The sequence below is a fragment of the Theropithecus gelada genome, chromosome 1 (assembly GCF_003255815.1).
Source record: "Theropithecus gelada isolate Dixy chromosome 1, Tgel_1.0, whole genome shotgun sequence".
Taxonomy (NCBI): Eukaryota; Metazoa; Chordata; class Mammalia; order Primates; family Cercopithecidae; genus Theropithecus; species Theropithecus gelada.
In genome coordinates, this window is record NC_037668.1 from 37,305,702 (window position 1) to 37,320,242 (window position 14,541).

The 14,541-nt window shown below is 40.2% G+C and overlaps 1 protein-coding gene across 2 annotated transcripts in view; it reads right to left on the reverse strand.

The window, feature by feature from the left end:
* RERE (arginine-glutamic acid dipeptide repeats) overlaps positions 1-14,541 on the reverse strand; it is a 470,948-nt gene that overhangs the window by 252,060 nt on the left and 204,347 nt on the right. For both annotated transcript variants that reach the window (XM_025378261.1, XM_025378250.1), the window contains one exon: positions 9,647-9,772. In XM_025378261.1, the coding sequence (XP_025234046.1) occupies positions 9,647-9,772 (126 nt within the window). The remainder of the gene's footprint in view (positions 1-9,646; positions 9,773-14,541) is intronic.

Here is a 14,541-nt window from a genome sequence, read left to right on the forward strand (position 1 = left end):
AAAAAAAAAAAAAAAAAAAAAGAAAAATCTCAAGAAAAGTGTTTGCCACCCATACAGCTGATAATTATTTGTAATCCTCATGGATCAATGGGAAATTGTACCACAAAATCTCGTCAGTCAACATAACAATGTCTCTAACTAATTGCAGTAAAGTAAAATCTACATTTATTCCCTTGAAAAACAGGACAAATCAACTCTTTCCCAACTTTTTTTCTTTCCCCCGAGACAGAGTCTCGCTCTGTCCCCCAGGTTGGAGTGCGATGGCATGATCTCGGCTCACGGCAAGCTCCACCTCCCGGGTTCAAGTGATTCTCCTGCCTCAGCCTCCCAAGTAGCTGGGACTACAGGCATGCACCACCACGTCCCGCTAATTTTTTGTATTTTTAGTAGAGATGGGGTTTCACTGTGTTAGCCAGGATGGACTCGATCTCCTGACCTCATGATCCACCTGCCCAACCTCCCAAAGTGCTGGGATTACAAGTGGGAACCACCAAGCCTGGCCTTCCCAACTTACTTTAAGAGATAACTAAAGGCCGGGTGCGGAGGCTCACACCTGTAATCCCAGCGTGATTGGATTGGGAGGCCAAGGCGGGTAGATCACCTGAGGTCAGGAGTTTGAGACCACCCTGGCCAACGTGGTGAAACTCCATCTCTACTAAAAATACAAAAATTAGACAGGTGTGGTGGCACATGACTGTAATCCAGCTACTCAGGAGGCTGAGGCAGGAGAATCACTTGAACCCAGGAGGCAGAGGTTGCAGTGAGTCGAAATCATGCCACTGCACTCTAGCCTGGGCAACAGAGCAAGACCCTGTCTCCAAATAAAAAAAAAATTTTTTTTAAGTGAAAAAATAGATCTATTTGTATTACTGGCAGCATAAAACAAATTTATGTTAACACCAAACTTTATTTATTTATTTATTTTGAGACAGCGTCTCATTCTGTCACCCAGGATGGAATACAGTGGCATGATTACAGCGCAGTGTAGCCTCAGCCTCCTGAGCTCAAACGATCCTTCCACCTCAGCCCCACAAGTAGCAGATAATTTTTTAATTTTTTGTAGAAACAAGGTCTTACTTTGTTGCCCAGGCTGGTCTCAAGCCCCTAGGTTCAAGCAATCCTCCAGTCTTGGCCTCCCAAAGTGCTGAGATTACAGGCATAGGTTACCACGCCCAGCCAACACCAAAGTTTTACATTACATAGGTGAAGCTACTATCCAACTATTTTCCACCAATTACCATCTAATAGGGTTGAAATGACATGACCTTTCAAACTTCCAGATACAGGTGACAAAGAACATTATATTTTTAATATAATTTCTATTTTCAATGTTTAAAAATTCTATCTACTTTTAACATCTATGCAGCTGTCACCTCAAAAAATTCAAAACAGATTCTAAATTTTAAAAATTTCCCAATATATGTTCCAGGAAATTTAAGTGAAAGGAAGGAAAGCTATAACTAAAATTTACTAATGGCTAGGAGTACTAATATACATATTTCAAAAAATTACCAAGGAATAAATATTTAGGATACTCCAGAGAAAAATTAAATCTGTAAGCAGTTTCAAACTCCTCAGTTTATGAATGTTTTGGTTACTTCAGCTATTAAATTTTAATCAAGCTAAAACATAGGCCTTTTTCCTTACCTCACTAAGAATGTCAATGGGATAAGGAGGGAAAAGCCGAAAGGTGGGAGGAATAGAGTAACTAAATCAGCTAGCATGATGGAAACACACGCCCTTCTGTCCTTTTAGACAGCATGTTTCTTGAAAATAGGTTACTAGTTCCTAAAAAAGAACACAAAAGCTATTTACAGGCTGAAAATCTAAGATTTTCTATTCTCAAATTTTCCTTTAGAGAATACATTTTGGGATAAAAGGGAAAAAATACATTGATTTTAAGGGGATGGGCAAAGTATCTGATACGATCTAATCATAAAACATAAGATCAAAGATAAGAATTGAAAATGCAACTTCCAGGCACCAGGCATAATAATTTATACAGACTCTAAAAAAGAATTAACTTTCAGTATACTACTTAAACTTCACTCCAGTCCTTAGAAACGTTTAATATCCTTGGGAAAGAGTACCATCTCTTCTTCCACTGAAGGCCTTGATAATTACAGAAGATATTGCCGGCCAGACGCAGTGGCTCACACCTGTAACCCTAACCCTTTTGGAGGCTGAGGCAGGCAAATTCCTTGAGCCCAAGAGTTCGAGACCAGTCCGGGCAACATGGCAAAGCCCCGTCTCTACAAAAAATTTAAAAATTAGCTGGGTATGGTGGCAGGCGCCTGTATTACCAGCTACTCAGGAGGCTGAGGTGGGAGGATCATCTGACTGGGAGGTCGAGGCTGCAGTGAGCCATGATCAGGCCACTGCACTCCAGCCTGGGCAACAGAGGGAGAGACCCTGTCTTAAAAAAAAAAAAAATCCCATCAAAAAATAGTATGATATCCTAAAAACAAAGTTAGATTAAATAAAACCACAAGCTTACTTCCATGGCCAGAAATGTCTTTGGCAATTCCATTGCTAAAAATATTCCGGAGAATTTGTAAAGCCTAGAATAAGCCCCGCATATTTGTTTAGACTTCTTTTTTTCTTTCTTTCTTTCTCTCTTTTTTTTTTTTTTTTTTTTTTTGAGACAGAGTCTCGCTCTGTCGTGGAGGCTGGAGTGCAGAGGCGTAATCTCGGCTCTATGTAACCTTGAACTTCTGAGTTCAGGCAATCCTCCTGCCTCAGCCTCCCAAGTAGCCGGTACTAGAGTCTGGTACTACAGCCGCACAACACCATATCTGGCCTTTTTTTTTTTTTTTTTCTTTGAGATGGAGTCTGGCTCTGTTGCCCAGGCTTGAATGCAGTGGTGTGATCTCGGCTTAATGCAACCTCTGCCTCCCGAGTTCAAGCGATTCTCCTGCCTCAGCCTCCTAAGTAGCTGGGATTACAGGCACCCGCCACATCTGGCTAATTTTTGTATTTTTAGTAGAGACAGGGTTTCGCTATGTTGGCCAGGCTGGCCTCGAACTCCTGACTTCAAGTGATACACCCGCCTCAGCCCCGCAAAGTGCTGGGATTATAGGTGTGAGCCACCATACTCAACCTAATGTTTTTTGTTTTTTTTTACTTTGTGTAGAGACAGGGTCTGGTCAGAGACTAGTCTGACCAGTTCAAGCTGATCTTGAACTCCTGGCCTCAGGCAATCCTCTCTCCTTAGCCTCCCAAGGTGCTGGGATTACAGGCATGAGCCACCACACTCAGCTGTTCAGATATTTTTCAATCAAATAGTCTGTGCGAAGTGACTTCATAATCTTAGCACTTTGGGGTACTGACACAGGAGGATCCCTTGAGGCCAGGAGTTCAAGACCAGCCTGGGCAACACAGGGAGACCCTATCGCTACAAAAATTTAAAAAATTTTTAAATTTTAGGTAGCACGCACCTATAGTCCTAGCTATTTGAGAAGCTGAGAAAGGAGAATCACCTGAGCCCAGGAGGTCGGGGCTGCAGTGAGCCAGAATGGCACCATTACACTCCTACCTGGGTGACAGAGTGAGACCCTGTCTGTAAAACAAAAAAAAAAAAACTCCAAAACATGAAACAGCCCAAGAAAAGCAAGGCTTAAGTCCTAACAGTGCCTCTAAGCAAAAGAGAGCAATGCACTATCCCTGAAAGAACAAGAAGCTGAATAAAACTTGCAAAGGATCATTAAATCTAATATATGCCTATGGTAACAAAAAGCTGTTTAAATCGTAGGCAGTTATAAAAGCATAGGGTTATTGATATTTGTGATCTAAAAATAGGGCTTGATGCCCCTTTTAGAAAAAAGATGATGAATATGATGAAAAGACAGTCTTAAGAATAAATTGACTGGGCACAGTGGCGCACGCCTGTAATCCCAACACTTGGGTTCCAAGGCGGGAATCACTTGAGGTCAATTTGAGACCAACATGGTGAAACCCCATCTCTACTAAAAATACAAAAATTAGGCCAGGCGTGATGGCTCATGCCTGTAATCCCAGCACTTTGGGAGGACGAGGCAGGATGATTACCTGAGGCCAGGAGTTCAAGATCAGCCTGGCCAACATGGTGAAACCCCATCTCTACTAAAAATACAAAAATTAGCCAGGTGTGGTGGCGGGCACCTATAATCTCAGCTACTCGGGAGGCTGAGGCAGGAGAATTGCTTGAACCCAGGAGGTGGAGGCTGCAGTGAGCTGAGACCGCACCACTGCTTTCCAGGCTGGGCAACAGAGCAAGACCCTGTCTCAAAAAAAAAAGAATAAATTAACTGACAATTAGCTTTGATGGGGAAGCAGACACAACACTGCTCCGGGTGAAAGGAAAGCGGGCCCAGCCGGGTTCTCTGATGCTGGTAGCAGTCAGCCTTGTTATTATAGGTCAGTTGGGTGCTTTCAGAATCTTCTTAATTTGTTACATTATAAGTCGACAACTAGTAATCATCTTTCATTTAGGGTAGCTGCATTAATCCCAACATTTGTATTAGCAGTTCTTCTGCAAATCCAGCCATCTTAATATCTTTCATTAAAATCAAATATAAAAAGCAATCTCTCGTGATCTTTATCAACAGTTATTTTTGGCACACTTAATGGGGAAGTATGCCAAAGCAGAGAAGCCACAGTAAATAATGAAAAAGTAATATAGCCTCAAGAAACTTCTGCACCACTAAAAAAGCAACCAGATTGGAGTTCTTTCTAAGCAACAAGTAGGTAACAAATATAATACAATCAGCATTTCTAAAAAAGCACTTTATAATAAATTTTCATTTTTAATTCTTAAATGGTACTACAGTAGCACGCATGAAAAGCACTAATGTTAGAAGTGATACTTACTAATGATAAATGCCTTACTTAAGTAAAAATAACTCTTTTAACACTGGTTTGACTGAGTTCTGAACAATCGAGTTCAATCAAGCCTCCCACCTCAGCCTCCTGAGTAGCTGGGACTGCAGACATATGCCACCACACCCAGATAATTTTTAATTTTTTTGTAGAGATGTGATTTCATCATGTTGCCCAGGCTGGTCTTGAACTCCTGAGCTCAAGTGACCCACCTGCCCCAGCCTCCCAAAGTGCGGGGATTACAGACGTGAGCCATCATGCCTGGGCTGATTTGAGGTTTTAAATGACAAACAGCAGAACCTTCACTGTTTTTAATCTTAACTTTTAAATTATTTTCAACACCTAAGCAATCTACTGATAGGCATCCATAGTCAAAAAGTATAGATCCTCTTTCCAGAAAAATGCACATATATAGGAGACTTTGCTAGCAATTTCAGGATGTTCAGACCCTCTAAAACTCAAAGACTTTATGGATTTCAGATTAAGAATGACGAGAATTTGGGCCGGGCGCAGTGGCTCACGCCTGTAATCCCAGCACTTTGGGAGGCCGAGGCGGGCAGATCACAAGGTCAGCAGTTCGAGACCAGCTTGGTCAACATGGTGAAACTCTGTCTCTACTAAAAATACAAAAATTAGCCAGGCATGGTGGCAGACACCTGTAATCCCAGCTACTCTGGAGGCAAAGGCAGGAGAATCACTTGAACCCGGGAGGCGGAGGCGCAATGAGCTTAGACCGCACCATTGCACTCCAGCCTGGGCAACAGAGCGAGAGTCCGTCAAAGAAGAAAAGAAAAAAAAAAAAGAAAAAAAGAAAAGAAAAGAGAAAAGACCAGAATTTGTAAAATTCAAGTCTTATAGGATAATAGATAATGCTTAATGTATGCTTGCTATATGCTAAGTATGGTGCTAAGAAATTTAATGAATTATTTTATTTAATTTTTGCAACCCTTTGTCATAGATACTAGTATTATACCCATACAACAAGTGAGAAAACTAAGAGTTAGAAAGGTTAATTAACATATCCTATGTTACCAAGAAACACGTCAAAAGAAAAAACGTTCCCTAAAGGAAAATGCACAACAAAAACAATGATTAAAAAAAAAACACACACACTCCAGGCACGGTAGCTCACACCTGTAATCCCAACACTTTGGGAGGCCGAGGTGGGTGGATCACAAGGTCAGGAGGTCAAGATCATACTGGCTAACATGGTGAAACCCCATCTCTATTAAAAATACAACAAAAAAAAAATTAGCCTGGTGTGGTGGAATGCACCTATAGTTCTAGCTACTCAGGAGGCTGAGGCAGGAGAATTGCTTGAACCTGGGAGGCAGAGGTTGCAGTGAGCCGAGATCGTGCCACTGCACTCCAGCCTGGGTGACAGAGCAAGACTCTGTCTCAAAAAACAACAACAACAAAACATACAGAGCCAGGGACAGTGGCTCACACCTGTAATCCCAACACTTTGGGAGGCCAAGATGAGAGGATTACTTGAGGTCACGAGTTCAAGACCAGCCTGGCCAACAAGGCAAAACACTGTCTCTACTAAAAACACAAAAACTAGACGAGTGTGGTAGCCCACACCTGTAATCCCAGCTACTCAGGAGGCTGAGGCAGGAGAATCGCTTAAACCCAAGAGGTGGAGGTTGCAGTGAGCCAAGATCATGCCATTGCACCCCAGCCTGCGTGACGGAGTGACACTCTGTCTCAAAACAAAAACAAAAACAAAACAAAACAAAACACTACTCAAATAAAACAGTTCAAACCACCCCTACAATACTATCCTAATTATGTGTGTTAACCACCCAACAGAGGTCAAACACACAAAAAGATATGGCTAAAAGAATTAAAATGCTAACTAACTAATATCCTCACTAGTCCTTGATCTTCTACTGAGGAACAGGATGGGTGCAGCCAACAGGAGTCCTGTCCTGCAGAGCCACAACCGTGACAATGAAGATAAATGTGCATGTAAGTCCCCTTGAAAGGTTGCAACTTTCCTGCCTTGGCTAGAGCCTCTGTCATGGTGCCATGTGGTTTCTATGTAAATCCGCTGGTGGGTAGAATCATTTCTGACCAGTTTAGGGAGGTTCTGGGTAATGTTATCTTTGCCTTCTTACCTCCCTCACTACTCCCTCCCCACCACTGAACACAGTACTTTTTACTAGAAAACATCCAAGCTAACAGATTATCAGTACAAGTAAAAATGTTGTCTCTCTAGCAGATAGAAAAATGAACAGATAAGTTAAAACTTACAAAATTAAATCTGATGAGTTTATTCCATCATTAGTGTAGAAACACAGATCACATATACCTGAATATGCAAAGAAAGTTAAATTATGATGCAATCAATGCTATCCTATAAAAACTAAATTAACAAAAATAGTCTATTAGGGAAGACATCTGGTGTATCACGGCAAGAAATGTTAATAATATTGTCTGCAACCCTGTAATCAATTTTTTCTCCCAGCAGCTCTCTCATTACACTGTATTAGGTCTGTGTGCCTGCAGGATTTATGAGAGCTCCACATATGGGGAAGCTTTGCCAACTGGCTCTGATTCAGATCCAGCTCAAATGACTTTGGCAGCACAAAGCATCATTAAAGAACAATCAATACAGTTAGTTTTATGTACCATCATCTTGACTAAAAGATGATTTGTCCTCTCACTACAGAATCTCTCACACCTACATATAATGTACCCAAGTGCTCCACTAGTCATGAACTTATTTACATCATCAGTAGACACAAATATTTTTATTGCTAAAAATTAAATACTAGTCATCATTAATTCTAATATAAAAAGTTTACAAAAAAATTAATGTTATTTTGGGGAAGACTTAAAATCCATTCAGCAAATCCTGTTGAGTATTACACTAAATAAAAGTATTAATAATAGCATCCACATTGGTTAAGAAAATATCAGCCTGAAAGATAAAACCTGCTTTTTAGATATATGTGGAAATAAGACATATCAGTAAATAAGACATATTGGTAACTGGTAAAGGCTGAAGCTTTAAAAGTAGGTAGTCACACTGGGAATCTACTAATTTGTCCCTTAAGACGTCAGTCTTTCTCTGGGAATTAAAATTAGACTTTTATCTACACTACACTGGGTTCTCTCTTCTACCGTAAATGGCTATTATTTCAAGAATTCCAAGCTTTCCACAATGTGAAACCCCTATCCCCTTTTTTGGTATGACCCTTGAGTAATTATATCAGCAAATATGTAAACATGTTATGCTGTTGCAACAATTACTCCTGATTTGGTTACAATTATCAATATATCATCTCTACTGTCTTGGTCCTCTTCATTTTTCTTACCCATGAATGGCAGCCCTAGCCTCCTACTTGGAACTTTCACCATCTTTCCCCGTTCCACACTGCAAACTGCTGCAGTCAATCTTCTTAAGCAGTGGTCTGCAAGTTGGCTTGCCTAGAATAAAAAAGCTTACACAAGCTCTCTACTGCCTATGACATAAAATCTTAACTTTGCTAACCCTGAAGATACTCTATAATCTAGTCCCATTTTATGTCTCCACATCTGCCTCCCAAAATCCACTAACCTGTGCTCTTCAGTGACGTCCTGCGGGTCATCTTCTCACAACTCCCAGACTTGTCAGTCTCACTGCCTGCGTTGCTTATAAGGACAGGCTGCCATGTACACCTGGAAGGCTGCTACACTCAGCCTATCCACTTCTTATTGATGTGTGAAAAACATACCCAGCTCCTCAAAACCTACCCACCTTCACAGAACTTTCCCAAGAGCCACAGCCCATCTGGAGCACTTTCTTTTCTTTGCCCCAAGATATTAATATTCTACACTGCAACTGAACAATTCACCATATATTGACAGTATCTTGCATTGTGTGTGTCTAAGTGTGAGAGACCTTGCTATCCTCTTGTATCATTTGCTAATTCACTATGAACTGGGGTGCCACAGTCACTTCTTTACACTGACTTCAATGCTTAACTAAAACTACACTTCTTTCCTATTAACCCAGTAGTCATTCAGAATAATAAATACTCGACTTTCAGAAAACATTACCATTAAATTCTCCATTAAGTCCTACCATTAAAGGAAGGAAAAGGAAGACAAGTGTGAACTTTCCTAAAAAGGGGGTGCACTACACGATAATAACCCCTGTGATCACCCACACGGGTTCCTGTGCTTTAAGGGATAAAGCACTAAAGATACTTCATCATGCTGCCTCTTACACATCCCTCAGGACCACCACTAGTAACAGAGGAATAACCAAGGGATAGCTGTAAGAAGTATAGCTACAGCCCGACCCAAGCCTCTTAAAGTGCTTATTCTATATTTAGCACTGGAGAAAAGCCTCGCTATGTCTGAGCAATACTCTACAAAACGTCACCCAAGAAGACAACACCCAAAATAGTTTAGATTGGTGGGCCATGAGTCCCAGTGAGCCTGGGGAAACGCACATTCCACACTTGAACTCAAACTTACCCCCTTTTTTCCCCATTTCAGTTGCCAACATCCATACTCGCTGCTGATTGCCAGCTCCTGCTCCTTGCAGCAGCCCAGCATGCTCTCTGCTGGTGCCAAAATACCCTTCCACCAAACCCCGCTAACTTCTGGAACTGTCCTAGAGGGGTAAGGCAAGTCCCGTATTTTGCTTCCTCTGTGCATGTACTTGTTACTCCTTTAAAAACACATATAATACAGCACATTTTAAAAGGGGCTCTGGGGAGGGAGGTAATATTCCTATTTTATACCCTATGGGATATAAAATACTGATAGCTTTTAAAAACGGGATTCTCCTTACCCCTACAGGCCCTCTCCCGGCTTCAGAAAGATGCTGTGGTGGCTGTGATGCCACCGGCAGAGAGCATGCTGGGGGGTCACACAAAGCAGGAGTTGGAGATCTGCAACAGGCCTGGGAGTTGTGGACCTAAAAAAGAAAACAGTTTTAAGTTAACGTGCCCAATGCTCCATCATGCCCTGGTTATTAGGGGCACGCAGCACACAAGTCGGTATCTGCAAAAACTCTTTAGCAGATGACCTCTGAAACCTCATATAATTTGTTCTACCACTAAAGTTAACCTTTTTGCATTAATCAAAGCTGTTACCTTATTTCAGTGTGAACAAACATATGACCCTTCTGGCTCTACACTTTAATCCAGGTCCTATCATAAAGCAGTATGGTGTGTGCCCCTCAAAATAACCAAGTTAAGATGTGAGATAGTGCCAAAGCACAGTTAAGAGCAACATGCTATGCTTATAATAAAAACAGAAATGCAATGGCATCAGATAAACACAACCGTAAAATGAATCACAAGTGGACAAACTGAGCTTTCAGAAGAGTTTCTAATGACAGAAGCTAGAGGCATAAGACATGTACTTAATAAGGAAATAGGGCATTTGCGTGGCCAAAGAAAGGCCCTGCCATTTTCTCAAAGTTCAAATTTAACTGTGTAAAGCTGAAGGCAAAGTAAACAGACAAAGGCCCCAAAACAGAGGGAAAAAGACAACAATTGCATGAGTTATAATTTTCTCCAAACGTCCACAAGGTGAGTATAATAAACAGGCACAGAGCATAAAGTTCCAGAAAGACATTACTTATTTTTATAGGCAAAACTAGTTTAGTATGTATCACGTGTCCTTTTTAAAATTAACTTTGAAAACATTTAAAAACCAGGGGGAAAAAAAAAAATACAGAACAACTTCTGAAAGCTAGCACAGTACACCTCAGATAACAGTTTGAATACGTTCCTTTTCAAATATTTTAGAGAGTACATAACATTTTTTAAACCAACTTCATGTGGTTTGGAATGAACTAAAAAAATCCATAAAATCCCAATACTTATGTAAGAACCTGTCTTACGTTTGTCTAAAAATTACAGGTGAACAACCTTTTAATATTAAATCATTATTAGGGTGTCCTGTTACATATAATTCCCTTTGAAAAACAAAGAGTAACAACTTTCTGTAAACAAAGATTTTAATATATTTCATTAACTATTTATTTTTGTAAGTCTCTTAAGCTCCCTCCACACATACACACACACACACACACACACAAAACAAATACCAGGAAAACAAGCTAATGTTCACAATGTTTTATCATGATCATTTTCTTTTCTTTTTCTAAAGATTACCATCTAGAGTACATCCTGGGATCTACACTAAAATGTCTGTGCAGTCAGGCTCTGATCTCACGGCCTCAGTGATAGTGTAGCTGACAGAGTGTCCATAGCCATAAACTTCTCACCACACACCTTCTCCCCGCCATCCCCAACACTGCAAACTCCAAATTAAAGATTCAACTGTGCACCTGAATGTACAGCATATTCAATAATTTTTGCCAGAAGCATCAAAATAAAAATGGACTTCTGGTTAATCTCTTCCACTAGGAATACGACTGCCCAAACCACTCAAATCCTTACATTCAAATTAAGGGTTTTAAATCAAAAACACCTGGTAAAGCATTTCCAAACACTTCTGCATTATTTTAAGCATGCAAATAGTTCAAGTAATTATTAAAACATTTTACGCATTTTAAAAAGGCATTTTTTTTTTCCAAAACAAGTCATTGTTCTTACATACGAAATGAGAAAACGTTGACAGCATCTGTTTCCCTAGTTTTTTTAGTACTTCTAATAGGTTTTTCTTGGACTATTGAGTTGGTTCTTAATACAAGCATCCATCCATCCATACATACGAATTACAAATTTCCAATTGAAAAGAATTAAGTTTGAACAAGACTTTACCAATATTCTTGCACAGTAGATTGCTGCAAGTATCAGATTGTCTCAACCTTTCTTAAGCTCCTTTAAAATTAGAATACCTAGAGTTTTCTGCATTGAAAAAAATTTCACATATAGATAACAATTTTAGTAAATAACATTTTCAGAAATATATTTTATGGAAACACATATAATTAAACAAAACTTTTTCAATAGTTTCTTAGAGTCCCTCGATCCAAGTAAATTAGAAGAAAATGAATTACCCAATCTCACAGTAGTAGCTAAACACTAAAACTTAAAATCCCAAGTACCCTATCCTGACTGGCAGCCATGAGTGAAGACAAATTGCTGGGAAGCTCAGAAAACGGGGCCAATAAAATGCTGAGATTATTTATTCCCAAGGCGTCATTTTGATTTCCACTTACGTTAATACCACTCTGTCCATTTAGAGGTTGACATCAATATCATGCAAAAAGGACGTGGTGGTTCAAAAAACTTTCAACATCATTACTCCATAATTATGGCAGGAGGGGCAGTATAGATATACAACCTCCTCTGATCAACTGCACCAAACTCAGGGCTACAGAATTCCATCTTGCCTAGTGCGGTGGCTCACGCCTGTAATCCCAACACTTTGGGAGGCCGAGGCGAGCAGATCATGAGGTCAGGAGTTCAAGACCAGCCTGGCCAACCTAGTGAAACCCCGTCTCTACTAAGAATACAAAAACACAGCTGGGGGTGGTGGCAGGTGCCTGTAATTCCAGCTACTTGGGAGGCTAAGGCAGGAGAATAGCTTGAACCTGGAGGCGGAGGTTGCAATGAACTGAGATTGCACCACTGCACTCCAACCTGGGTGACAAGAGTGAAACTCTGTCTCCAAAAAAAAGAATTCCATCCTACCTCTTGCCTCTTAAAGAATTAAACAAAATTAGAAATTACAAATTTATATGTGAAAAGGCCACTTGGTCCTTGGATATAATAGCTGAAAATACTTGATAATGAACTTTAATGGAAAGTTTTTACTTCATTGTCCAACACTACCCAACAAGTCACAAATGCATAACTGGGTGATACTGACCTTTTTATACGGCACAAGCCAAGAAAGTAGAGAGAAGAAGGAGCTATAGAAATACTCAATTTTGCAGGCCTACCTTGAAGGACTGTCAAAAACAAAACCAGAAACAACTGATGTGCCACACAGAAACAAATCATCGTAGCATAAGGCATTTTTCATAACAGTTGGCCTTTTCTGGGAGGTTCACATGTATACTAGGCCCTCATTTATCTTTACTGAAAGTCAGTCATATGGAAAACTCAAAACAATATAATGATGCTTTAAAAATGTTATGACTTGGGCTACGTTCATTCAAATTCCTAAAGAAAACAAGAAACTGAATTTTCTTCAAGTATTTTAAAAGAAATAGAGTTTTATTATTTCTATACATTACACCCTGCAGGCTAACAAAAGGTAAGTGAGTAGACTTCTTTGGTTTAAGAGAATATTAATTTGTTGTTGATGTGTGCACTGTTATCAAACAACTATTACTAAAGTTTTTAAAAAATACTTATCCAGTGAATTTATTCCACTTAAATGTTACTTCATTCAGCATTCAGTAAATACTTACTGGGGACATTACCGCCAGCCAATGTGCTATATATGTACACAATATATACATCAGTGAATAAAAAGCATAAACCTAAGGTACCAACTAAACACCAACATCACAATCAGTGTCATTCTATGGGGCACTGGACACTTTGTAAGTTTGACCTTTTAATTTAAAAACAATCTGCTTGACAAGGTAGGTACTTTATTTTTTTTTTATTTTTTTATTTTTTTTTAATTTTTTATTTTTGAGACAGAGTCTTGCTCTGTCACCCAGGCTGGAGTGCAGTGGTGCGATCTCGGCTCACTGCAACCTCCGCCTCCCAGGTTCAAGCAATTCTCCTGCCTTAGCCTCCCGAGTAGGTGGGACTACAGGCGCCTGCCAACACACCTGGCTAATTTTTTGTAATTTTAGTGGAGACGGGGTTTCACTGTGTTAGCCAGGATGGTCTCGATCTCCTGACCTCGTGAGCCACCCGCCTCGGCCTCCCAAAGTGTTGGGATTACAGGCGTGAGCCACCGCGCCCGGCCCGGTAGGTACTTTATATCCCAACTTCACAGGTAAATAAAGAAAGTTAAGAGGGTTAAGTGTATTTCCCAAGGTCATGAAAGATGGCAAGTGATGGAAGGAGTATGTGAACTCAGACAACCTCATGTCGAAGTCTGAGCTCTGAACCTGGGCAATCTATCATCCCTCATCTCAATCCCAGAATAACAGATCCTAAATTCTGAATTAGCCATGTTCGAATTATGTGGACTTCCTGCCCACCCCCCACCAAAAAAAGGCTCTAATACAAGATTTACCTCCTATTAAACGAATGCCCATTCCGTGAATGTCCATACACTACATCTTCTGTGCTAAGTGGTAACAGCCAAGCTGGGATTAAAGAACTGCGGTAGATAATGCATAAGTCTGATAATTAAGTCACTATGTGTACACTTGAATGTGTGCACAAAGAGTGTGTGTAATGAAGTTGCTATCTGATACCTCCCAGCATCATCTATGGTTCTAATAAGAAAAGAAGACATAATTACTCATCTTCAGTAAGTTTTTGTTACAAAGGAGGAGAAATAGCTTCTTGTTACTTTTAACGCATTTTGAAGAAAATAAATTTGGTGGAGGGAGGGCAATCTCAGTGGCAAGTGGATCCTAAGATGAAGTTAATTTCTCTGCAGCCCTTCTGCTATACTGTCATGGAAGGCATGAATAAAGGGTGATGAGTAGCAAACAACTTATGAGTACAGACCAGGGATCAGAGAGAAATTCCAAGTGTTTTTCCTCCAGCTGCTCACATCTGACAATGAAACGAGAGGGATATGGTATTAAATGATAAATAACTTGGCCCCCACATTCACAGCAATAATGGA